The sequence below is a fragment of the Maylandia zebra genome, linkage group LG15 (assembly GCF_041146795.1).
Source record: "Maylandia zebra isolate NMK-2024a linkage group LG15, Mzebra_GT3a, whole genome shotgun sequence".
NCBI classification, from domain to species: domain Eukaryota; kingdom Metazoa; phylum Chordata; class Actinopteri; order Cichliformes; family Cichlidae; genus Maylandia; species Maylandia zebra.
Window position 1 is genome coordinate 16,044,915 of NC_135181.1, and position 26,606 is coordinate 16,071,520.

Genomic DNA, 26,606 nt, shown 5'->3' on the forward strand with positions numbered 1-26,606 from the left:
TGATATTCCCATCTTCTTCTCAGCATGTGTGTGACTGCAAGAAAGGTTACTCTGTCACTACTAGTCTAAATAAAGCTTTACAAAGAGGCTGGCTGGTTTTGAGTGACCGAGCAGCCGAGATAAATAATTTAGAGCAGCTGAGCAGGAGGGGTGAGGATGCATCTTTTGTTAGAGGTGGAGCAGCAGTCTGTGATAGCAGAATCCCTGGAAGCTGCAGACATGGAGGCTGGATAAACACCCTCCCACCGCCCACTACTTCCTGTGAAATGAATATCCTGAGAACATTTACAGCTGTCATCCACTATTACGTGTTGGAAGATAAGTAACAACAATGGGCCTTTTTAATGCGTATTACCACACGTAATGTTAAATGGCTTCAAATTTATTTATTTTTTCCTCTGGGAAAAAATTACTATATCCGAAGGGAAAATGACATGGCATATTTAGTGCACAGTAAATGGTACAGTATTAGCATGCTTATTCTGTGATTAAATGCACATAATAACTTTATGCAGGAATGTCTACTGTCTGGTAAATAATGCAGTTTTATTTCTTGTAAAAGCGGGTTTAATTCTGAGTTGAGAAAAAATGATTTTTTTTTCTTCACAGTCACCTTAAAATTTTTATTCCTAGCAGAGATTGTTCTTGAGAACAGACAATAATCTGGCAGTTCTCCTTCACCTTTAGTCAGAATAGTTGGCATGCAGTCCCTCAACCTCCTGTCTAGGCACACAGGTCAGAATCAGACCTGCTTAATTTTCAGCTATTTGAAGCTTCTGCATTGAATAAGATAAGAACTTTATTTATCCCGAGGGAAATTCTTTTGTCACACACATGCTCAATGCAGCAAGAGAGACAGAGGAATAAGATTTACAATATGTGCAATAGAATACTAGTATACAGTAATATACAGATGGATGTTTTTGTCAAATCCAAGCATTACACAGCCTGCTTTATTGTGTTTCAAGGTCACTATTATTTGCTTCAATAAATTTCATATTTAACTGTGTCACGTGACAAATTTAACAGCTTTAATCTCGGAATCAGATAGATTAAGCTCCCCTTTTAGAACCTGACACCAGCAAATGCTCCTGTAAAGTGGATTCAATTACAATTTGATCATTAGAATATCTGCTTCCCTAGTTTTCAACTGCAAGTAAGAAACTTGTAAAAAATATCTTTATGCTTTTTAGATTTTTGATGGTTTTAAGTGAGTACAAGGTGAGCACGAGTTTTCATACGCCCAATAACAGTTTAAACACGTGTAGAAGTGTTTAACAATCAAACTGCTCTTTCTGTGTTGAAAGGTCTTTCAAACTTGAAACGATTGAATATATTTTGTTTTCAGCTTACAAACATGTTTACTTCAAGAAAAGTGTATTTTCTTTTTTTGTCTCGACTTATTGCAAATGCGGTTTGACATTTCATTTAAAGTGGTAGCAATAATCTCCTATACAGCTTTTTTTTTCCTTTTTTTTTTTTTTTTTCCTATTGCATTAAATTATTTTTAGTTTGTGTTATTCTGCAAATGTGACTGTTGTTTTTAAGAGTTCCTCCATCCCCGCCTTTGAAACGATGTGGCCTCCGGTTTTTGTCGCGTGGTTCAGCTGCTGCTGCTGCTGCTGAGTCAAGGCAGTTGGTTGGCGTCCCTCCATCATGGGTTTTAGACAGACACTCGTTTAGAAACATTTGTTCTTGGTTAAAGTCAGCTCACTATCTTCTCTTTTATGCTTGTTCTACTCCACCCCTCTCTCACACATACTGAAGTCTAGTTGTAGATAAAAGTTAAGAGACACTAAATGATCATAACATTAAGGAAAATAAAGCAAATTAAATATTTCATTCTTTTTGTTTCCCTTTGGTTTCATGGGAGCTTCTGCTTTAGACACCCTGGTATAAAGATAGTGCCTCTACACCATGTAAAAGGTCCACTTATTGTACAGAAAATCATCTATATACCCATATCTTTCACCCACTTTCATGATCGTTTGGTCAACTTGAAACTAGTCTGAAGGTTTTTAAAAAAAAAAAAAAAGTCCTGTCTCTGTTATTTGTTCTTATCAGCATCGAGGCAGCGGTGGCTGCTTTTGCCCAGGCTCGGGCCCCGGGGATCTACAAGGGAGACTACCTCAAAGAGCTTTTCCGTCGCTATGGTGACGGGGAGGGCGCACCACCTGCCCCCGAGCTGCCAGAATGGTGCTTTGACGACGACGACGGGGACGTGGACGACGACGGCAACGCGGTTGGCCAGGAGTCGGGCCCCAGCTCCTCTGGGTCGGCGCCCGGCAAGCGGAAGAAAGAGAAGATAAAACTGGTAAGGCCTCTGTGTTCCAGGAAATGGACTCTTAAGTAGAAAATATGTTGATCCCTTTGCTGCGTGACTGGGTGATTTTTGGGTCTACGGGGAGGCCTCCCTTTTTAAGAGGCACAAGTATATAATAATCCTGTAAGTCTGTTGCTGAATCCAATAAATCTGATGCTTAAATTTAGAGAAAATTACACTTTCCATTTTCTCAGCTGCTGACAGAGGTGTAATTTTGATTAGATAAAAGCTGCCTGCCAGTGTTAATGTATAGTATTCATCAGTGCCATTCTGAGAAATTAGAAACCTCGAATCATCTCCTCTTGCTTGTAATCAGTTTTTCCTTCTGTTTACATTGATCTAATGCTTCAGAGTACTTCAAGGAAGTGACTGTATAAGAAGCCTAAATCTAAATGGTGAAACAACACGAGTAGCAGCCAGTGTAGAGGCAATGAAAAGACAGAAGCGGCACTTGTATGGTGGAAAGTATTAAAAACATATTTATTGGTGTGAAACATTTGTTCAGATTACAACAGCAGAACATCTGTTTATTACTTTTATTGCACACAGAGCTCACTGACAACCTGAATGGGGCCAAATCTAATATTTGAGAATATGATACAGCACAGGCGAGGTCCAGAGGAGAGAGGAGGAACAGTATACTGTCTCTTGGTTGAGTGGCCGGCTTCGCAGTCAGACTAGTCGGCAGCTATGTACCTATCATGATCAAGAAGATATTTCGAAGGATAAAACATTTCCACAGTTTCTCTATATGTAGATTTTAATGGGTGAGCCACTTAAGGATATTTGGTGACTCATTTTGGCATGTTTTTATAGAGACCCATAATCCAGAGTCAGTTTTCCAGAAGAACCGCACCCCTCACACCCACATTCCTATGTTTAAAAAAAAAATCATTTGCTGCTTCCTTGCTGTCCCTGGTTGTATCTGTCTTGCTTTTTCTTTACCAGATGGCTCCCTGGCCAAGTAGTTGTTGTTTTGGTTCTTGATGATTATTCAGTTTCTTCCTCGGAGATTCAGAGAGGATCTCTTCCCACGGTTGGACACGTCCAACTGCACTGTCTTGGGAGTGCCGCTGGAAACAGGAGTTCTGTTCTGCAAGCCAGAACGTTATCCCAAGCAGAACCTGAGGCAGGTGGAGAATCTATTCATGTGCCTCAATGCCAGATTCACTGTGGGTGCAGAGCAGAACAAGACCTACAGTCTCCAGCTGTTAGTAAAGTTTCCTCACTTAGGTCAAAGACTTCTAAGGAGAAGGTTAAATTAGATTCCTGTCTCCTATGCACTTAAGAAGTAGCATGGATATATAGCTGATCTTAAATCAGAGAAAATACTTCCTTAAGGGAAGGCAGGTAATTACTGTTAAAATATATCAACTTTCAGAGGAAACATTATATATATATATATATATATATATATATATCTATCTATCTATCTATCTATCTATCTATCTATCGATCTATCGATCTATCGATCTATCGATCTATCTATCTATCTATCTATCTATCTATCTATCGATCTATCTATCTATCTATCTATCTATCTATCGATATATCTATCGATATATCTATCGATATATCTATATCTAGATATATCTATATCTAGATATATCTATATCTAGATATATCTATATCTAGATATATCTCCCCACTCGCCCTTGTGGGCGGTCAATCCTTCAAGCTCGGGTCCTCTACCAGAGGCCTGGGAGCTTGAGGGTCCTGCGCAGTATCTTAGCTGTTCCCAGGACTGCGCTCTTCTGGACAGAGATCTCCGCTGTTGTTCCCGGGATCTGCTGGAGCCACTCGCCTAGCTTGGGAGTCACCGCACCTAGTGCTGCGATTACCACGGGGACCACCTTCACCCTCCACATCCTCTCGAGCTCTTCTCTGAGCCCTTGGTATTTCTCGAGCTTCTCGTGTTCCTTCTTCCTGATGTTGCTGTCATTCGGAACCGCTACATCGATCACTACGGCCGTCTTCTCATGTTTGTCTAGCCACCACCATTTTGCCCGTCTGTATCTGGAAGTCCCACAGGATCTTAGCTCGGTCATTCTCCATCACCCTTGGAGGCGTCTCCCATTTTGACCTCGGGACTTCCAGGTTATACTCGGCACAGATGTTCCTGTACACTATGCCGGCCACTTGGTTATGGCGTTCCATGTATGCCTTGCCTGCTAGCATCTTGCACCCTGCTGTTATTTGCTGGATTGTCTCTGGAGCATCTTTACACAGCCTGCACCTGGGGTCTTGCCTGGTGTGATAGACCCCAGCCTCAATGGATCTTGTGCTCAGTGCTTGTTCCCTTGCTGCCATGATTAGTGCCTCTGTGCTGTCTTTCAGTCCAGCTTTGTCCAGCCACTGGTAGGATTTCTGGATATCAGCCACCTCTATCTGCCAGTGGTACATACGTGCAGGGGCCTGTCCTTCCATGATGGTTCCTCGCCTTCCTCCACTTTCTTGGGTTTCTGCTGCCTGAGGTATTCACTGAGCACGCTGTCAGTTGGGGCCATCTTTGTGATGTATTCGTGGATGTTCCTTGTCTCATCCTGACACTCACCAGTCCCCGGCCCCCTTCCGTTTTTGCATTACAGTCTGATTGTTTTTACTACATTTTTTTTACCACCGTATTTTGACAACTTCTTAACGCTTCCAACCAGTTGCGGCAGACTAATGCCTCTGAGCCTGGTGCTAATGGAGGTTTCTTCCTGTTAAAAGAGATTTTTTTTCCTTCCCACTGTCGCCAAAGTGCTTGCTCAAAGGCGAGGCGATTTGATTGTTGGTTTTCTCTGTATTATTGTAGCGTCTTTATCTCAAAGAGTTAAATCTTCACAATATGCAAGTTATAACGGCAAATTCTTCTGAAACCATACAACATGTCCTGACCTGCTAGACCTCGCTAGAAATGTAAATACACTTTGTGTGAATGGAGCCAACAGCTACTGTGATTGGCTTTTTCAGTACTGTTAATTCCTCCTCATCATTGTTTCTTCCTTGGAGCATTTTTGATAGATAGTGACCACTGCAGACTGGAAACTCCTCACATGATCTGCATAAGAAAATCTTTATGCTTGCTCATTTGTCCTGCTTCTAACACATTAACTTTGAAAACAAAATGTTTGCTTACTCCCGAGTATAAAGTATTATAAAGTAAGTTTTGTGTCTGATAGCAGGGCGTTACAAACCTACAAATCTGTGCCAGAACAAACAAGTGTTTGTTCATAAAAATGAGCTCAAATCAAATAATTTTCCAATTGTAGCTCAAACCTAATTCCACTTCTTTCACTCATTGATTAACTTTGTGTCCAGTCCAATTTAAAGTCTTCATCAACTCAAATGTGCTTCACTTACAGTGGGGCAAAAAAGTATTTAGTCAGCCACCGATTGTGCAAGTTCCCCCACTTAAAATGATGACAGAGGTCAGTAATTTGCACCAGAGGTACACTTCAACTGTGAGAGACAGAATGTGAAAAAAAAAATCCATGAATCCACATGGTAGGATTTGTAAAGAATTTATTCGTAAATCAGGGTGGAAAATAAGTATTTGGTCAATAACAAAAATACAAATCAATACTTTGTAACATAACCTTTGTTGGCAATAACAGAGGTCAAACGTTTACTATAGGTCTTTACCAGGTTTGCACACACAGTAGCTGGTATTTTGGCCCATTCCTCCATGCAGATCTTCTCGAGAGCAGTGATGTTCTGGGGCTGTCGCCGAGCAACACGGACTTTCAACTCCCGCCACAGATTTTCTATGGGGTTGAGGTCTGGAGACTGGCTAGGCCACTCCAGGACTTTCAAATGCTTCTTACGGAGCCACTCCTTTGTTGCCCGGGCGGTGTGTTTTGGATCATTGTCATGTTGGAAGACCCAGCCTCGTTTAATCTTCAAAGTTCTCACTGATGGAAGGAGGTTTTGGCTCAAAATCTCACGATACATGGCCCCATTCATTCTGTCCTTAACACGGATCAGTCGTCCTGTCCCCTTGGCAGAAAAACAGCCCCATAGCATGATGTTTCCACCCCCATGCTTCACAGTAGGTATGGTGTTCTTGGGATGCAACTCAGTATTCTTCTTCCTCCAAACACGACGAGTTGAGTTTATACCAAAAAGTTCTACTTTGGTTTCATCTGACCACATGACATTCTCCCAATCCTCTGCTGTATCATCCATGTGCTCTCTGGCAAACTTCAGACGGGCCTGGACATGCACTGGCTTCAGCAGCGGAACACGTCTGGCACTGCGGGATTTGATTCCCTGCCGTTGTAGTGTGTTACTGATGGTGACCTTTGTTACTTTGGTCCCAGCTCTCTGCAGGTCATTCACCAGGTCCCCCCGTGTGGTTCTGGGATCTTTGCTCACCGTTCTCATGATCATTTTGACCCCACGGGATGAGATCTTGCGTGGAGCCCCAGATCGTGGGAGATTATCAGTGGTCTTGTATGTCTTCCATTTTCTGATGATTGCTCCCACAGTTGATTTTTTTCACACCAAGCTGCTTGCCTATTGTAGATTCACTCTTCCCAGTCTGGTGCAGGTATACAATACTTTTCCTGGTGTCCTTCGAAAGCTCTTTGGTCTTGGCCATGGCGGAGTTTGGAGTCTGACTGTTTGAGGCTGTGGACAGGTGTCTTTTATACAGATGATGAGTTCAAACAGGTGCCATTCATACAGGTAACGAGTGGGGGACAGAAAAGCTTCTTACAGAAGACGTTACAGGTCTGTGAGAGCCAGAGATTTTCCATGTTTGAGGTGACCAAATACTTATTTTCCACCCTAATTTACGAATAAATTCTTTACAAATCCTACCATGTGAATTCATGGATTTTTTCTTCACATTCTGTCTCTCACAGTTGAAGTGTACCTCTGGTGCAAATTACTGACCTCTGTCATCATTTTAAGTGGGGGAACTTGCACAATCGGTGGCTGACTAAATACTTTTTTGCCCCACTGTATTTTTGTTTGTTTTGGACTTGATTGGATTTTTAAACTTTTAAAAGGCAGTTTTTAAATTCCTTTTACCCAATCAGAAATTCAAAGAACTTTCGCAGAGACTTTTTTGAGTGAAATATGAGACATCTTGTCTATCCTGACGCGCAGATGGTTTTTTACACAGACCCATCTGGGAAGTTATCTTTGGGAACAGTGTGGGGGGAAAAAAGGCAGACACTAAAAATAAAATAATATATGGCAAAATATTGGACCATATTAACCATCTGTCCATTACAGGCTTACTTTGACCAGTCGAGAGCAGAGCTGCCTGGTACAGCATACTTACAGAGCCAGTCAGGAGACAACAAGGGAAAAAATTACTTGTCCTACAAGAAATCTGCCTAGACGTAGTTGTCTCAAGAAACTTGTTGTAATGTAAAGACTTTACAGAATTTTTGTGAATGCCCCAACAAACTGGTGTTCCCTAATAGAAGAACTTCCTTTTAATTGTTTAATTTTTGGGGGGGGCAGGGATAGCTCAGTAGGTAGAGTGGTTGCCCCATGATCGGAAGGTCGGGGGTTCGACTCCACTGAACGGCCACCCTGAGGTACCCCTGAGCAAGGTACTGTCCCTACACACTGCTCCCCGGCCGCTGCATTGGTGGCTGCCCACTGCTTGACTGGGTGAATGGGTTAAATGCAGAGGAGTAATTTCCCTACGGGGACTAACACATACACATTATTATTGGAAGAGCCTTAGAAGAAATGAGGAGAGCACAGCAAGCAAAATAAAGGAGAAAGAAGGCAAGATCTTATAAACACATGACTATTATATGTGATATTAGACAAGCCTTTAAAAAGCCTTTAAAAAAAATAAAAATAAAAAATGCTGATTTAACTTTAGTTTCTGATGTCCTGTACTCTGATTCACTTCACCTTTACAAGGTCATTAGAAGATCATCTGGTGTGAACGTATCAAGAGTCTAGAATAGATGATAAATATATGTATATGTGCAGTAGCCCTAATATGAAATGCACATTGTCCCTCCTAGATTTAAAGGTGAGTAATTAGCTTTATACAGAGAAGCTCATACACAAGGTGAAAAGTTGTGTATGAGCAACCGAGCTGAAGTGAAAAACGTGCACATTAAATAGTAATACTAATAAATAAATATTTTCCTTTATATTTGTATTTTTTTTTACCCTTCAGTTTCTTAATAGGTCCTTGGATACTGTGTTGTCAGACTACAGAACAGAAATCATAATTTATAATGTATTAGTATACTAAATAGTATTTTCTGTTTATTAAAGCGTGTAGCACAAACCTTCATCATCACATGGTTTTGTGATATCAAGCATTTTGTTCATGAGCTCCCTAGAAATAACCGGGAATTGCAGATTTCTCATAAATAAGGTAACACAGACCTTTTGCCATATCTTTATGCAGAACACTTGTGCTTGAGTGTGTAGTCAACCCCCACAGGCTTACATTGAGCCAGGAAAAACCCTGCATCTGTTTCCATCACTCATACTGGGAAAAGGGGGTTGATCCAGAGTGAGATGCGGATTCTTGAAATAATTAAAGTGAAAATAACATTCAAAATAGAGAGGAGTGAAAGCAGGAGTTTTAATATTTGTACCTGTTGTCTCGCACAGGGATTCATAAAACAAAGAGGCAGCTGTTTGGAAAAGTATCACCGGTACTCAATGTGTTTTTCTTCTCTGTGTAGGAGGGAATAAATGTTTCTTAAAATTCATTCCAAGTTTAGCCTTCTGCTTTTCTTCTTTTATCTTCCCAGGGTGCAGTATTTCTTGAAGGTGTCAATGTGAAAGGCGTCACACAGGTCACCATACAACCCAAGTTAGGCGAGATCCAAAGAATGTGCCAGGAGATGGCCGAGTGGGACAAGTAAGAACCTTCCTTTTACCTTTCTTATTTTCCTCTGGGAAAGTGTGTGTGTCTGTTTACACATGTGTGGGTGTACTGTACTGTGCTATGAGTGACTCATTTGTCTTAAATCACCTTTTTTTTCCAGAGAAAAAAATCTTTACACTCTCTGACAGGCGGCAAAGTCAGGAATAGATGTTGCTATTCTGGAGAAATATGCCGCTGCAGCTTTTTTAATGAAATTGCAGAGCATCAGCTCGACTGCAGTGACTTGTCACAGCGCAAGAAAACAGCCCATGCTGCGATTTCCATGGCCTGCTGTTAAAATTATTTTTGTTATGTCTTTGTTTGCTAATATACTAAAATCCTCACATATTTATAGTTTAGGAGGTTTTTCAGTGTGTAGCGCCAAAGTTAGTTGTTGTTCTCTTAGTGCACTAGGTTGTCATAAACTATGTTATGACTTAAGCCACAAAGTAAAGTGTCTGAGAGGTGTTTCTTTAATGCATCCAGTTGCTTTTGCAGAGATTATATTTGTTTTTGGGAACCTGTGTTTGTGCGTACAAAAACTCTGTAAAAAATGTCTTCCAATGGTCTTGAGTTAAACAATAGATTTGACTGACTCTGTCAGAGGTTATATGTCAGTGTTGCATCCCAGCTGTAATATATTGAATATTCAAGACAAATAGTTCAGATGTATTTGCAATTATCAGCTTGTTCTCTTTGAACTGATGAGAGAACTATTAGGTTTGCCAGCTGCCTGTTGGTATCCTATCATATGTATGCATATTACACTGCCTGGCCCAAAAAAGTCACCACTGTAATTAGGCAAAGGTAAGAGGCTTCTTCTGGGTGACTCCTGCAGTGATTCATGTTTTGACTGGCAACAGGTGATGTAACCCTAACTGATGCAATGATTCGCTTTCTAAACAACCGTGTATTAAGACATTGTTTTCACAACCATGCGATATCTCCTTTCAGAAGAGTCTAATTATTGGTTTGCTTCAAGGAAAAAAACAAAACAAAAACAACAAGGGATATTGCTGAAACTACTAAAATGGGGTTAAGAACTCTCCAAGGCATTATGTGGTTGGAGAGGATTTAAGAGTTTGAAATCATGTCATCATAAGCACCAATAGTAAAACGTATGACTATGTTTGAGAGTGAAGAAATGTGATAGTATTTTCGCATGCATTCTGCAAAGAAGGATTGGGACTAAACGGCAGCGCAGCTTAAAAAAAAAAACAAAAAAACTGAAGCTAAATCAAAAAAGGCTTTAGTTTGCTAGTGAGCTTAAATATTTAAACATGCACCCATCATGTCTTGTGCCTACCATACAAGCCTGTGCATGGTGGTGTTATGATCTGGGGTTAGTCAGGTCGAGGTTAAGCCCAAAAGAAATTAGGACAGCTGACTACCTAGGTATACTGAACCACCAAGTTTGCTCTGATTTTTTTTTTTTCCCCCCCTTCCCGATGGCACAGGCATAGTCCAAGGTGATGATGTCAGGATTTAAATTGCAAAGGACTCGTTCAGAGAGCATGAGACATTATTTTTAACCCCACTGAAAATCTTTGGGATGTGCTAGAAAAGACTTGACTCCCTGATCATTAATAGAAGATCCTGAATGGAATAAATGTGACATTTCGTAAGCTTACCGAAACAGCCAACCAAAAATCTTCTAAGCTGTGTTTAGAGCCAGGCTGAAGATCAGGCACACATGTAAGGGCTGTTGTTGCTGTTTTTGCAGGTCTGGTTTTCCTGGTGCGCAGCCTGTGTCCATGGATAGGCAAAATTTGCGTTTCCTCGAGCAGAATCCATACAAAGTCAGCTGGAAAGCCGACGGCACGCGGTGAGTTTATGAGAAATGACTGCTTGTCTTCATGTGTCAGTACAGGTATGAGACTGTGTGTCTCTAAGTTCAATGGGTTTTCTTTTGTGTCAGTAGGCATACCGTAAGTTTATGTCCTTCAGAGTTGTCCATCAGAGATGCTCGTTCTCATTAGGTTTTAATTACAGTGATTTTACATGGCTAATTAGCAGGAGTGCTCTTTGATATCAGTGATGTTCCCTGCATAATTACCTTCATATAACCTGAACAGGATTACTGACTCCAGTCTCTTACCCCATATAAAAGAGAGAGCATGGGGGACTTCTTCTGTCTGGTCACATTTTAGGTTGAATTTGTTGTTTTTCTTTTGTTTTATCTCTGTTACGTAAAGCCAGTGCTGAGGGAAAAAGAAGTGTTAGTATTCTGGTAGTCCGCTGTGAAGCCCTGTTTCCCTCGCTGGTGCAAATGTGCAGTGTGCTGGTGAATATTTAATGACTGCAGTCATTTTAAAGAATTTTACATATCGGTGCTTTAGTTTCCCCTAAGAGAGAGACTAGCAGAGTACAGATTTGGCCTCTGACCAAGATCCCGCTAATGTGTGTAATCAGCTTCCATTATTTTCAGAACATCTTGAAATTGTTGTTCAGCTCTGCTCTGACGTTTGACTGAAGAGGGACACTGACCTCTTCCTCTGCTGCCTCTGGCTCTCGTCTGTCACCTTATTTCCCTCCAGCACTTGATTTTGAAAAGTAACCTGATATTTTTTTCAGTTGTGAAAAACAGATGCAGATAGAGGCTCCGTATGCTATGAGTCACCACTCAAGCACAGGATATATTGAGGATATAATGCACCACCTTCTCCTCAAATTTAGCAATTTAAAAATGGTAAAATACTTTTTACATTTTTAAATCCAGAGGACATATTGCTTGAAATAATATTTAAAATAATCAAAGAAGGTGGGAAAATCCATCTTGGGGAAATGTGCATGATAAAAACTTCAACTGGTGAAATAAAAGGTGTGCTACAAAAATCTATGAACAAACCAAAAGATGGAGCAAATATTAAATTGGTACATTGTCTGATCTTTGTACTATACATGAACTCTAAAATGAGATCATTCTTCCTTGTATTTAATTTCCCATTTTGAAGCATTATAGTTACTCATAAAGGATCTGTTAGACATAGTTCCTGAAATATCAGGAAGTATGTCTTCATGGTCTGGTCCGGTACAGTCTTGACTTGGGCCAAGAATTCCCTAATAACAAATGTTAAACTACATATCAGTATACAATGGATACATACCTGTCTGTCGGACACAGGAATTTAGAATGTATGACATTTAATAAATAGATGATTAATGGAAAGTGTATTTTTATGTCTTACAACACTCGTTTTGGGAGGAAAAACATGAAAACCAGCCATAATGATTTAATTCTATTTGCACTATTAGTAGTGGGAGGAATGCTTGCATGTATGGCATTCCCATGTGTTTAACCTCATTTAACTCAGAATAATTTTTATTGTTACATGTTGTGGCTACTTTTTCTGGCTAACTTCAAAATAATGAATTTAGGGCATTTTTACTGCTGTCGCATGTCAAAACTGGTTAGATTTGACCCGAACAGTATCTAAGGGTTGACTTTGCTATTGCTTGCCCTTTTTAATAATGTGTTACTGTCATAATTGATTATGTCTTAATCTGCATGTGCATGTGGTTCTAAATGGCTCACTCTTGTCTGAGAAATACTGAAAACAGCAGTGACCACAGTGATCTAGAGTTGATAGTTTTACACAGACGGTGCTGTGGTCTTACTGCAGAATCTGGCTTTGTATGGTTGATGTAAGTACTGTGGAACACAGGGTGAGTGTGGAGGGCTCTAATCCCATGTATGGCAAATTTCTAGGCCAGTGGGTTGGTAAACAAAGTAAATTCTTCTGCTAGTTTATTTCCAACACCACCTGATTTATTTATTGATTTATTTTTAACAGCGTCGACTTTCCTGAGCTGTTTGTTCATTTAGAGTCTGCAGATAATCCAGCTGACTGCTTCTTTTAGATCCTTTGGGTGGCTTGCTTGCTTGTTTTGACCTAGTTAAAAAGATAGTAGACTGTTGGAACAGATTCTACCCTAGTAGGATCAAGACACATTCTTCTGACTGAGGTCACAGGAAAGTCACAAAGTATTCACAGACACATATAACTTTGGTCTTTCATGGCGTTTGTTGACAAAAGGAAAAATACAAGATAACACCTTTAGCTTCAACTATAGTGTGTTTGAGGTTGAGGTGAGCAACAGCAGCTTGCTGTCTTGGTAAAGCATATATTGGCTTGGGCTGTGTTACAGCCTCCTGTGATACAACGCTGTATTCAGACAGTGCTTTGCTAGATTAGAAGTGAAAGTGATTTCTAAATCCTAGCTGTAATGGGATGACTAATTCAATTGGTGTGATCCAGTCACTTTATCTGGTCTTGATTTCATACTTCCTCTAACCTCAGTCAACTCTTTCTTAAACTCTCCTAGTATAATTGGAGTGCTGGAGGTCCAACTGTCATGTTTGGGTTGTCCTAATACATAGGTGTCAAACTCTGGCCCGCAGCCTAATTACATTTGGCCCGCGAAGCCATACCAAATTACTATTAGAGCTGGCCTACTGGTATTATACAGCTAATATATATATCGTTTAGTATTAAGCTTTGCTTGTTCCATATTCAGTTTTCCAGCAAAACTTGTTTGAGTCCATAAGAAAAGATTCATTCTTATATCTGGAGGAAGATTTTTTTTTTTTTTCAATCAATATTAATGTTAGCCCGCGACTTTGTTCCAGTTTTGAATTTTGGCCCACTGTGTATTTGAGTTTGACACCCCTGGACTAATACATTCAGCTCCCTTTCAGTTACTGTTTTTTCGCTGCGACTGCTTTCCAAACAATTGGGGCATCATGTAAAAGAGGAAGCTTGGAGATGTTTCGTGTAGAAGTATGATATAAAAATGTTGTCACTTTTCAGCCATATGAATTAATGTCTATTTCTTGAGTTGTGGTAAACAATGTGCCCCATCTTATGTTAATATATAAATAAAAATGTTTTCTGGCTTCTTTTAGAATACCTGCAAGTTCTTGAAACTTGTTGACACTCGGCTACAGACATACATATTTCTTATTCACATCCTGCTTTGTGTGTGCGTGTTTTGCATGCGCATGTGTGCGAACAACATCAGAATGCAAACCACAGCATATTTACACGGCAAAAGGTTTGATATGGTAGACTTTGATGGTCTTTGTTGTCAGCATAGCGTCAGCCTGCTGTTTGCGGTTCTCGTGCTTTTTCAGCAGTTCTCTTTATTTATCATTGTTGTCTTTTTGACACACGGTGCATGCAGTACGTCTGACAAAAGCAATGGGGTTTTTTGTAAAAGGATCATGCAGCATTGTGGATATTCACAACGCAGTCTTCGCTTTGGTCTACATACAAGTAATAAAGTTGCGCTTGGAAAAGAGAGGCTTTTGTTCTCTTTGCGAGGAACAGCCTCTTCTGATGTTACTTTATTCTCCAAAGCCAAGGGATGGATAAAAGCAATCGAAAATCATGTTTCCTTATTAGTGCCCGTGCTTTTTAATTTATCCAGTAAATAGCCATGTGTGTCATACAAGTTTATCTTTTGTGTGTGAAATTGAATTTACACAAAAGAAGTGATGATGAGAGGCGGTTTGGTGAGAAATAGATTTTTCTTCTTCTTTTTATTAAATCAGTGTTATTAAATTCCAACAGTGTAGATCTTCATTGAATCTGGACTGTAGGTTGGACTGGACAATATTAGTGGACTGTGATTGTGAGTCTTCTAGAGGGTGCAGAGCAGGGCCATGGCTTAGTCCTTGATGAATTTAATTGGTGTGACAAGTCTGGCTTCAAAATAAATGTGGCAAAAAACAAGTAAATGTTTATTGGCTTCTTTCCCCTCTCTCTGCACAAGTGCAGTGAGCTAAATGTTTTGCTTCTTGTTGACGAAGAGTTGAATGTGTGAATAATCTAATGAACAGTTAAAGGAAGTTGCAAAGTTTTAATGTGGACATGACAGTGATGAAAATGTTTTATTCTTCCTTTGCTGGTTCTTGGAGTCTGTTGTATTTCTTTACCATGCTTGAGTCAATATTGTTCCAGTAGCAGTAGTCAGAAAACCTAGCTTTGCCTCCAGTAAGGTGTAGTCATTCAGTTGTTCCATTTAGAGTAGAGGATCATTGTTGTAGTGGTCACAAATACACAACAGTGGGAGTACAGATTACAAGTTCTACAATTCCAACAATCCCACTCTTGCATTGCAAAGCTGGGATTGTTGTGACTTGTCCAACAATCGAGTGGCAAATCTGACTCATGTGGGAGCACTCCAGCTGAAAATTCCAACTGGCATCTCAAATTTTTGGCTGTCCACTTCAAGTGTAACACAGCATTAATCTGTTTGTCATATAATTGCCATGATGTGCTGTAAGATCAGTGGTACCTGCCTTGGTGATCATCAGTATGAAATGGGGATGTGTCCCGCGGTGATTCTTACATTAACATTCAATTCCCAAAATTTTCAAATGCAACTGTATAAGCTTTTTTATTTATTTATTGGTACTGTAGTTGTTGTGGGCAGCATATGCACCCAGATGGCAATTCTTCAGGAACTGAAGGGAGCATACAAAAGGATCTAGTCTGCCGTTACATGCTAAAAAAGGAGAAGATGCAGAAGGAGGTCCACAAGCACAGGAAAAAATACAAATGGAAGATGGCAGCTAGTGCACCTGCTGCACTATGCTTTGGTCCATTTACCTCAGAAGGCTTCACCCCAGAGTGGTGGTGGCAGATAATTGTATTTAACAAAATATTAATGTGTGGTGTCCTTGTATTGATATAATACTGTCAAACAAAGTGTAGTGATACAATAGTGTATATTTTTTTTGTTTCATTTTTTACCCACTCCTGTTGTTCACCTTACAAAATAGTACCTAAACTGTTTTTTTGTTTTGGTGTTATAAGGATAAGATTGAACTGAAACGGGGAAAAGTCAAATGTTGGAGCTGGGAATGACATCACTCCCGATTTAAACACGTTCCAGTAGCAAAATTGGAGAAGCTAGATTTGTTTCACTGATTTGAGGTGATATAACTAATTTCCTTCGGGATTAATAAAGTATTCTGATTCTGATAACTATTGAATTCCGACTCGGAAACCTGGAAATTCTGACTTCCATGCAACACACTTGTAGCTTTGCTTTGACTCGTTAGTACAAAAGGCAAAGTAAATTATGGAACTGCTTTGCTGTTGACACATTCATTTGCAACAATTAAATATGCAATTTTGCATTATGTTGGATGATAATTGTAAGTAATTAACTAGGTGTCAAAAACGCATGTATTTCTACTGGTATTGGTACTAACTACTACATTTCTGATACTGTGACATCACTAGTATGAAATCCCTCCGGTCATTTTGGTCCTCAGCACCCCCTACATCAGTGGTTCTCAAACTTTTTTTACTAGGCCCCCCTTTGTTTGACAAGAAAAATGTTCGCGTCCCCCACCCGCATGCACGCACGCACAAACACACCCTCCAACCACACACACCCATATTTTGCTCCAATGCGGTTTATTTCACACCTCAAACATTTAGTAAACAATTAAGTAAATACAAGTAATCTGCAATAAATTACAGGTAGTAAGAAAATGAACTACTAACTCCTTTACACTACGTCCACACCAACACGGGTATTTTGAAAACGCAGCTGTTTCTATGCGTTTGGACCTTTCGTCCACATGTAAACGGCGTTTCGAATCACCGGAAACTGAATTTTTTTTAAAACTCCTTTTTTCCGTTTACGTGTGGACGAGGAATACAGAGTTCGTCTCGCAACGTCAGAGGTATGTGCCTTTTTTCACGTCACACTGTGCACCACGTTATTGTTTACATGAGATGAATTGCAGAATGGCAGATATTCAGATTAACAGTGACAGTATTTTGTCTCTATCTTCAGGTTTTACATGCTTACAAACACACACACACACACACACACACACACACACACACACACACACTTACTGTCATTTTATTTAGAAAGGCAGAGGCGTCACGGTGTAATTATTTTACGTGTAGTTGTTTTTTTTTCCTGTGTAATAATATTCAACATTGATATCAATACATTTTTCAAAAAATGCCTCTCTGTGGAAATTGGTTTAAAAACATAAACAGCTGTGGGATACTGTTTGTCCGGGATTTGAACCGGGGGAACAAATTGTGGCAGGATCAGCCTGATATTATTTGTATCCCGTGTTAACTTTACTGTATAAAGAGCTAACATCTCCAAAATGTCATGAGTAGTTAGTCATTACAAGAAGTGTTTGTGAACTAAAAATCAAGAATGTGTGATACTGTTTGTCCGTGATTTGGAGAGCCCAGCGCGTGCTCCCGACGAAGGGAAAACCAATTATGCAGGGGACACCTACCTCGGCACTTGTGCAGGTGAAGCCAGAGGGAAGATATGCTTCACCATATTTTCTAGTCTTTGGCTTAGAATGAAGTTGGTTTGGAATAGGGCTGTGCGATATGACCAAAATCTCATATACCGATATAAGACCTCTATCGTCCCGATAACGATATAAATCACAAAAATGTAACATTTTCTGTAAATTCTGTGAATCTCGGGCAGCTCAACTTGCCTGAAGTGTTTCCAGCTGGGCGCCGTATACCTGGAGTCCAGTGTTTTAACCGATGCATGAAACTACACATTTTTAGACACAAGTTGTAACAGCCGCCGTTTTTTTTTTTTTTTTTTTGGGTTTTTTTTTGTGTGAGTGTTTATTACACGGCGTGCTGCGGGGAAAAGCCTGTTCTAACGTTTGAGTCTAAGGTTTATTTCTTAGCACCTGGCGGCTCTTTTTAAATTCTCATCCGTAAACACTGCATACTCTTTCACGTGATTCAGCTTTTATTGTGAAAGGTTTATGTGGAAAATAAACAAGCGGACACGCGTTGGTTTTACCGTCATTGTTGTTAACGACAACGCATACAAACAGGTACTTGTCCGTCCGTAGTGTGGTTATATTAAATATAAGAGAAAGAGAGAACTTTAAGAAATTAATATAGCCACTACAGTGACCATCAAAACGATGAAAAAATATTGCCGTAAACAGTTTATTTTGTGACACCACGAAACAAACGATAGCGTAAAATGAAACGATAGATGTTTTTATATCGTCATCCGATATATATCGTTATATATCGAACAGCCCTAGTTTGGAAACATATTCAGCTATGCTTCATCTCATGCTTTGCGTGTGTGTGGGAGCCCCATCAAACACCAGTCCATTACGCTAGCAGTGTCCAAGCGTTGTTTTTGCTTTTTTCCCTTTTCAATGGCTCTGCGTCCCCCCTAGGGGCCGGGCCCCACACTTTGGGAAGGTCTGCCCTACATGTTGAATTCCAGATGTTTCTGCCAGGGGCGAAGGTTTGCCCTTCTCAAAACTAACACCAATAGATTTGTGGTCATTTGTTCGATGTGCTGCTGGGGTCTAATTCTAAAATTTCTCAAAGGATAAAAAAAAGTATACATAAGCAACAGCAGGACTTGCAGTCTAACATGATGGAAGATTGTCGAGTTGGTGGGTTTTCATTAAGATGGCAGTGGTAGGGCGTGATCTTAAATTGTCATTCTCTTGATGGATTACATGAAATGTGCAGAGCATTTCTTATTAAATGTCCCACTTTCTTTCCAGTGGCATTTTTAAGGCCTGAAATGGACTTTTAATAGGAAATTTGTCTCTCCAAGGTGGCCGTGAAAGATTTTTCTCTTTGCATATTGCTAGGGGTCCTCACTTTAGTTTTACATATTCTTAATCCCTTTGTTACCCTGGTGAGGATAAAAAAAGTTTCCAATTCTAATGAAAGCAATTTTTACTTTTAAATGAGTAATTTCTTTTTTTTTTAAATATCACATGCAAGTATAATTTTTTTTTTACAGGAAAAGGTTAAGTGAGGAAGAATGTTAATTTTCAGCAGCCTGTAATGGTCTAACAGAGTTGCTGTCAGGATCAAATCGGTGTTTCTGGCAGTCTCTTCTCATGACTACAGGGCAACGCATCAACATCTGTGACAGTTAAACTACCTCACTCAGTACCATGATAACATGCGTGACGGTGACAAAGTACTGACGCTTCCCCACTCACCTAAAAATATTATATAGCTTTTCTCGATGCAACCAGTCATACAGTGAGGGGGAAAAAAACAAGACAAAAAACAAACTTGTCACTTGCCTGCAATCTGCCAAGGGAGGTGGCTTCTAATGGGCTTTGGAAAGACAGCAAAATTAGTGGATTTGCCAAGAGGGGAGACATAAAGTGAGTTGGGGTTTTTTCACCTCTTCTTATACAGCCTTCTGTCAGGGCTAGATTGGTTTGTGCCCCAGAGATGAAGGGCAAAGAGAAGGGAGAGAGCCAGTTATGTTCTTAGGCATTTAAACAAACAATGTTGCTCAATTTGGACTCAAAGAAACTGGACTTGAGAAAGTTTTGGACTTTTTTAATTGTCTCTTTAAAGTCCTGTTTCATCCCTGATTACCACTCCAGTGATTTATTTAAAGAGAGGACACCAATCCAGTGTTTTTCTTTTACATCCCAGATGAAATAATGTCAGTGAAAAAGACTTCAGTGCCATCTTTCCCATTTTTTTTTTTGGCTCTTTGGTTTTCTCCGTAAGACTGCCAGTGTTTTATATAACAAAATAAAATAACACAAAGATAAAACATTTATTCATTAATTCAGTATGCTTAATAAATAATTACAAATGCATATGTGTGTTTGTGTTTTATAGTTTCTGTTTGTTATTTAGTTAATTTCTTATTTCTTACTATAACACACAAAATCTTTAAGTGTGTGTATCTGTGTGCCTCCTGTGGGGCCCACACAGTCAAGAGTTCAGCTGCCAAATGGGATTAAAATGTGAAAATTATTATCTATATCAGAGTATTTAAATCAGATTGATATCCACAAAACTTCAGTAATGTATTAGGTATTAAGGTGCCATCAGATTTCCAGGCAACCACCTCACAAATGGCTAAAATTGGGGGTGGGGTCTTTGTTTGTTGTGGTTTTTTGCCTTTTGTGGACAGCACAGCAAGCTGCATTGTATCGTTTTAATTTCACAGAAACATCTCATTTATATTAACAGAAGCTGACTTTTACATGATATATAATAAGGTCATCATGTATTCTACAACTACCGGTCAATTAGCTGATTTTACTCTTTCGTTTCTACACCCTTCATTTCATAACCAACAGCAAAAACAGGCCAAACAACACTGTAGCAAGGGCGTGTACTAGCCTAGTGTCTGTGATGCTAATGATGATAATAGACTGCACCAAAATTCTGTCTTGTAAGTTATTGAAATTTTGTTTCAACAGGGAACTTGTTGTTTACATTACAGGAATTTATTCTTACTGGTGTTCAGTAAGCTTTAAATTAGGGCTGCTCCTCACATTTAATTCACTAGTCTCCTAGTCAATTAAATGCATCCCCAAAAAATGTTTAACCAGTCAAAAAAAACCTGTCAAAATTGAGCACAGTTAACATTGTCTATACAATTATAGTGTGTGTAGTTTTTGAACCCATAGTACTGGGTTCCTTAATCCTTGCCCAAGTAGTGGGCAACAATAAAGGATTAGTTGCCTTTGGCTGCATATGTAAGCCTCTTTATAAAAGCTTAAATTTGTAAGTATTTAAATAGTATTTTGAGTCACATGAGTACTGCATCAAGCAAACAAATACAATATGTACATCCATTTGTTTTGCCCACTTTTTCTTTTTTTGCGCTTCCGTCTAAAATGAGAAATCACCCCGCCCTCCCTATGGGGGGGAAAAAGAAAGCACCGTCCCTTGAGCAGCCCCTTGACGCATCACTAATGATGTGCAAAGCTGTTGGATCTGATCTAAACCCTCCTCTGGAAATCAGCTGCTGTCAGTCATGCCTTGTAGACTTGCAGAGCCGATACAATGACCGTCTGTGCCTCATTAGGGCCAAAGAGTTTGGGGGATGTGGCTCGGGAATGCGCATAACATGCGAAGCACCCAGAGAGCCGAGGAGGAGGTGGGCAGAAGCATCCACTTGTCTGAATAAATGAGCATATTATATTTCACAATTTCCTGTTGTCCATAAGAACAGAATAAAGTATCTGCTGTCAACATAATTTAATAGAAGGAAGGAGGGGAGGAATGGTATTGGTATGAAGGTGTGACTGTGATGAGGAGGAGGACCACTGGGAGTTACACAGAACTAATGGTCTCTACTTTCCTCTGAACGTACTTGACAGCCGTGGCTAGTTGGCTAATTAGACAGCGGGGGAACTTCTTCTGCTCTGTGCAGACCTGTTGTGTCCCCACTGGTTGACAGATCTTCTCTGTTGTGACACTCAGCGTTTCTGTTTGATCTTTTTAGCCATTGTTCCTTTTCTGATATAAACGATATTAGCCCTGCACACAAGTATATCTTTCTATCTGCAGGAGTTATCATTTTGCCTAAACTAGGCAACACAGGCATTTCCTGTTCCCTTTCTTACCCTGCTCCATCCTCAGCTCCACTGAGGATGGAGTCAATCCTCTCCCACCCAAAAAATGTAAGTGCTGGCCCACTCACCATTTTTTTTTTTTTCCCTTCTCCACCAACATTTCTTTTCTTTTTTCCATCCCCCTGCAGTATCCACAGGACGTGTCTCCACCTGCTTTATATCTCAGGATTAGTGTGTTTTTACGCTTTCTCCTGTCAGGGAGGTGTGTGTGTGTGTGTGTGTGTGTGTGTGTGTGTGTGTGTGTGTGTGTGGTCATACTCTACACATAACACCATCTTATGACGGCCACTTTTCTTGACCAGCGTATTCCATAAGTTGTACAGGGTGGGCCATTTATATGGATACACCGTAATAACATGGGAATGGTTGGTGATATTAAAGTCCTGTTTGTGGCACATTAGTATATGTGAGGGGGCAAACTCCTCAAGATGGGTGGTGACCATGGTGGCCATTTAGAAGTCGGCCATCTTGGATACAACTTTTGTTTTTTCAATAGGAAGAGGGCCATGTGACACATCAAACTTATTGGTAATGTCACAAGAAAAACAATGGTCACATATACTAATGCAGGGCTCTAGACTAACTTTTTGACATGGGCGCACCGGTACGCCTAACTTTAAAAATTTAGGCGTACCGGCACAAAAGTTAGGCGCACTCAAATTTTTCAACCGCATCGCTTAACACCGCAGTTTTACATGTGCACTTTCTTTGGGGGGGGAAGTCCATACAGACAATATTAATTTCTAAATTATTAACTAACAAACTTGTGCTTAAAGTGCTTTGTCAATATTGTAGAAAATGTTAAAAACTTAATCATCATCTTGGCCTCCTCTGACGACCTGTTTGCTGCTGTCTGCTGCTGAAAGGCCGTGGGGAGAGGGGACACTTGGGCAGTGCATTTATTGCAGCATATAATGTGTTTTCTGGATACACTGTGCTTTTTCAGCATTCAAAGATTGATGGCACCGTGTCAGAGCACTGGCTATGAATTTCAGACAGATCAGGCCTTAACTTAACAAAAAAGTTATCAATAGTTCTTTTCATCTTTTCTTATTACCCACAGCTACAGTACATCCACTTCTCTCAGGCCTAGGCTGCTCACTAGGGCTGAGTATCATCACTGATTTCTATAATCCATTCAATTCCGGTTCTCAAAGTCCTGATTTGATTCAATTTAGCCTCAGACAGTCAGAAATATTATAATTCTGATCATTTATCAGTACTGATACACATGAGACTTCATCAGAATTGTGAAAATCACAGCAGATGCCTTTGTGTGAAAGTAACTGAGAATAAAACACAGGAAAACATGAAGGAGATTTTCCTGGTCTGGCTTTTTATAGCAGATAACCTTAAAAATATTCTACAATTTTGCATAATTTTAAGAAATTTATATTTCTTCAGTATTGAACAGCAGAAATTAGGCTTTCTTGTCCGAGGTCATTTAAGTGAAAAAAGAAAAAGCGCTGTAAACAACGCTAGACTGGTGGGTAATAAGCGAATGAATAATGCAGAAAACAGATTTGAGACGGGAAACTGTTCCTGAAGTACAGAGAGAGAGAGAGCTGTGCAGGAAGTGTGATTTTTATCGTGGTGGAAGCAAAACAGCAAAAGTCAGAGGGAATTCATGACGACATTGATCAAATGTGAAGCGCAGTTTGCTGCTTCTTTTGCTGCAGGCTCGGTGAATTTTGGTTGGAGAGAGGCAAAACCTGCAGCTCAGAATCAGCGCAAAAAGACGTAAACACAGCGCGGACCCGAAGAATCGCTAAGCTCCGACAGCGTGTCCGTGTTCAGGCCGTCGGGTGAGAAAGCCGAGAAAGACGAAGCTGATTCTGATGTGTTGGGTCCGCTCCGTGTTTAGGTCTTTGTGTGGAATCCGTTAATGAATTGATATCGCTTTATTCAAGCTACTCACCTCTCTCTTCCACCTGCACTTTCAACTGGACCACGGCCAATCAGAGAGGTCCCGCCCCTGACTATCTCTGATTGGTTTAGTCCACGATAGGGGCATAATGTGTGTCTGTTGTTGACCACACGGAGAGTTACAGAGATTTTTTTTTGTTACCGGAACAGTTGGTCGCACCTGTGCGACCAAATATTTATTTTTAGTCGCACCACTGAAAAATTTGGTCGCATTTGCGACCAAATTGGTCGCACTCTAGAGCCCTGTAATGTGCCACAAACAGGACAGAAAGTGTCCTGTCTGTGCATTAGAAACCATTTGATTTATTTTAATAAAATCCTGGTTCTCTACAATATTTGAAAAGGATTATTTTTTACTTGTTTCTATCATGTCATGGATAATAATTTAATGTATTTAATGAGACGCAGGTGTCTGCGCAATAGGGAACCCACGCTTTGTTGAAAGATTATCTTGTCATGTAAAAAGTGGTCTTCTGGAAATATGAGTGGGCTCATATTGTGACAAATAATCATAATGACCCCTCAGGGACTCCTGCAGTCAGAAGTCAGCTCCACCTTCTTGGATGGGAGTAAACAATGGTAGTCGACATTCTGCTCTACACCCTTAGAAAACTTTGCGCAGAGTCACGTGAACCAGAGCTTCAGCTGCAGGTAGTTCTGGTTAGTGTGTCTGGGCAGGTTGTCAGTTATGCAGGTCATGGTAGTCTTAAGCACTTTAGTTGAAGGCAACTGCACTTCTTTTTAGGGTCTTGAAAGTGGATATGGACGCCTCTTATATGAGAGATAAAATGCCTTCAAGAACCTACTAAAAAAAAAATCCACTTGCCTTCAACTCAGGTACTTACACTGTCTAAGTACTTTGAGTACTTAGAGTGGCACTACTATTTACATCAGACCTCTAGAGCATGAGGACTACTGCTTCACGGACGATCTGATATCCTCGTGTTAGTGTTGTTCCCTCGTCATCATAAATAATGTTGTTCCAGTTTCAACATTGCAAGTGACCAACCACCTTCTGCTGACGTCATCCGTGACCTCAAAAACCCCCCCAAACAAACGCCTTGAAAAAATTGACTTCACTTGCGAGAAGAGAAACCGCCTCTGTAAGGACAATATTTATAATGCTTACTGTTAAAGGAAAGCATCCTGAAATGCAAAGAATTCAAGTTCCTAGATCGGCAGACAGAAGCAGTTTCTCTTCTCGCAAGTGAAGTCGATTTTTTTAAAGGCACAAAAGGGGAATGTCACAACAATGTGATAGGTCACTTACAATGTTGAACCTGGAACAACATTTATTGTGATGATGTGGGAACAACACCGACACGAGGATATCAGACCATCCACTGCTTCACCATACTGTGGCCCAGTATGGTGACTGTGAAGTCCATCTGACCCCAAGAGTGGAGAGGCAGCTGAATGATACCTATGGTCTCCACGTGTTTCCTGTCAACCTGCTTTTAAGACATACTTCAGGGATTCATCTGACAATTAAATTGATTGAATCCAATTTTACTTATCTGGCACCAAATCACAGCAACAGTCACCTCAAGGCACTTTAAATTGTAAGCTAAAGACCCTACAGTAATACAATAAAACCCCAACAATCAGACAACACCCCCTGTGAGCAAGTATTTCGCGACAGTGGGAAGGACGAACCCCCTTTTAACAGGAATAAAACTCCAATAGAACCAGGTTCAGGGAGGGGCAGTCATCTTGCATTATAATACATCTATTACAGATGTGCCCCAGCTGCTGGACTTTAAGCAGATTTTAAATAAATATGACCAGAATGACTATTTGGCTAGCAGCTCCCCAGATGTCTGTGTGTGTATCCATGTCTGCAATGAAGATTAAGGCTTTAGGGATGAGAGGGGCTAAGGCTAGCTAGGGAATTATTAACTAGTACATTGGCTGATGACCAAAATAAAACAAGACCATACATAAAGACGCTCATATATCATTATATTTCACCAGATATACTTTGGTGCGGTCCGTGTTGGAGGTCCTGGGCCAGACATCTCCTTTGAGAGTCAGCAGGGTAAATGGCATTGGCACATTACTTGTGTAACGCACATCACTGTTGCTGGTGTAAACTTCCACACACCCTCACTCTTGGCATCTTGACAAGTTTCCCTATTTGAACCAGCTGGTGTTGGTGGCATATTTATTAGGTCTAATCCTGTTGTTTATAATCGTGGAGAGTCACAGCAGGTATGAGAAATTTGTGTCTTTGTCCTTTGGGAAGTCATTAATCTCAAATTCATCTCTGTCATCCAAATTGGCTTTCCGACAATGCGTAAATCCCTTCAGTGTGTGTACTAGCTGTAAGTTGGTATCACATGAAAGTCTTCTACCAATTTTCTTCTGGTTTGAAATACAAGATAATTTGCTGCAGTTTTTACTCGCATTGATTAGGATACTTAACCTTTCCAAATGCAGCAGGGCTTTAGTTGCTCATTACGACATATTAGTTCTGCTTTATTCAGCACTTGGTATTTTGTTTTAAAGAGCAGCCAGCAGACTGCAGAGTGTAATTGAGTTCATAAGAGGTGTGTAATGAAGCCACCAGATTCTCTCTCTCAGTGGAATTAACAAAGACAAGCCTACTTGACTCTTAACTAATCAACCATTAAACAGAATAATGTCACGCATATGGATGGATGTTAAGTTAAACAACAAAAATAAGTTGAGTGACATTAATGGGACTTGTCAACTATGGTTGAGTTTCTGGGTTTTGTCATTCTGTACATATTGTTCTTTAAGTAAAAAAAAAAAGACAACAAAGAGAGCCTAATAAAGATCTATTTGACATGGAAAATCTAATCAAAGCAGTTGGGTAAAAACAATGCTGAATGCTCACACCTGCTGTTATACTTGGAGACTGTTCTGGAGGAAACACAAAGGCAACAATGGTGTCTGTGTTTTTGGGTGTGGCCCATCTTTTTTTAGCTCATTTTTGGGGAACCAACAGAAGGGAAGATCAAGGATTTAAGTCTGTTTAATGTCCCTGTTTCGAAACTGCTTTTAATTATTTGCCAGCTCATTGTGTTTATTGATAAAGCAGCAAACACAACTGTGCCTCTCTGGGTATTCTTCAGGTATTATTTGGTACTGAA

General features: G+C 40.1%; 1 protein-coding gene across 1 annotated transcript in view; it reads left to right on the top strand.

Annotated features, from left to right (window-relative positions):
• rngtt (RNA guanylyltransferase and 5'-phosphatase) overlaps positions 1 to 26,606 on the top strand; it is a 117,043-nt gene that overhangs the window by 16,736 nt on the left and 73,701 nt on the right. The window contains exons 6-8 of the mRNA XM_004550481.6: positions 2,065 to 2,314; positions 9,052 to 9,161; positions 10,891 to 10,992. Of these exons, the coding sequence (XP_004550538.1) occupies positions 2,065 to 2,314; positions 9,052 to 9,161; positions 10,891 to 10,992 (462 nt within the window). The remainder of the gene's footprint in view (positions 1 to 2,064; positions 2,315 to 9,051; positions 9,162 to 10,890; positions 10,993 to 26,606) is intronic.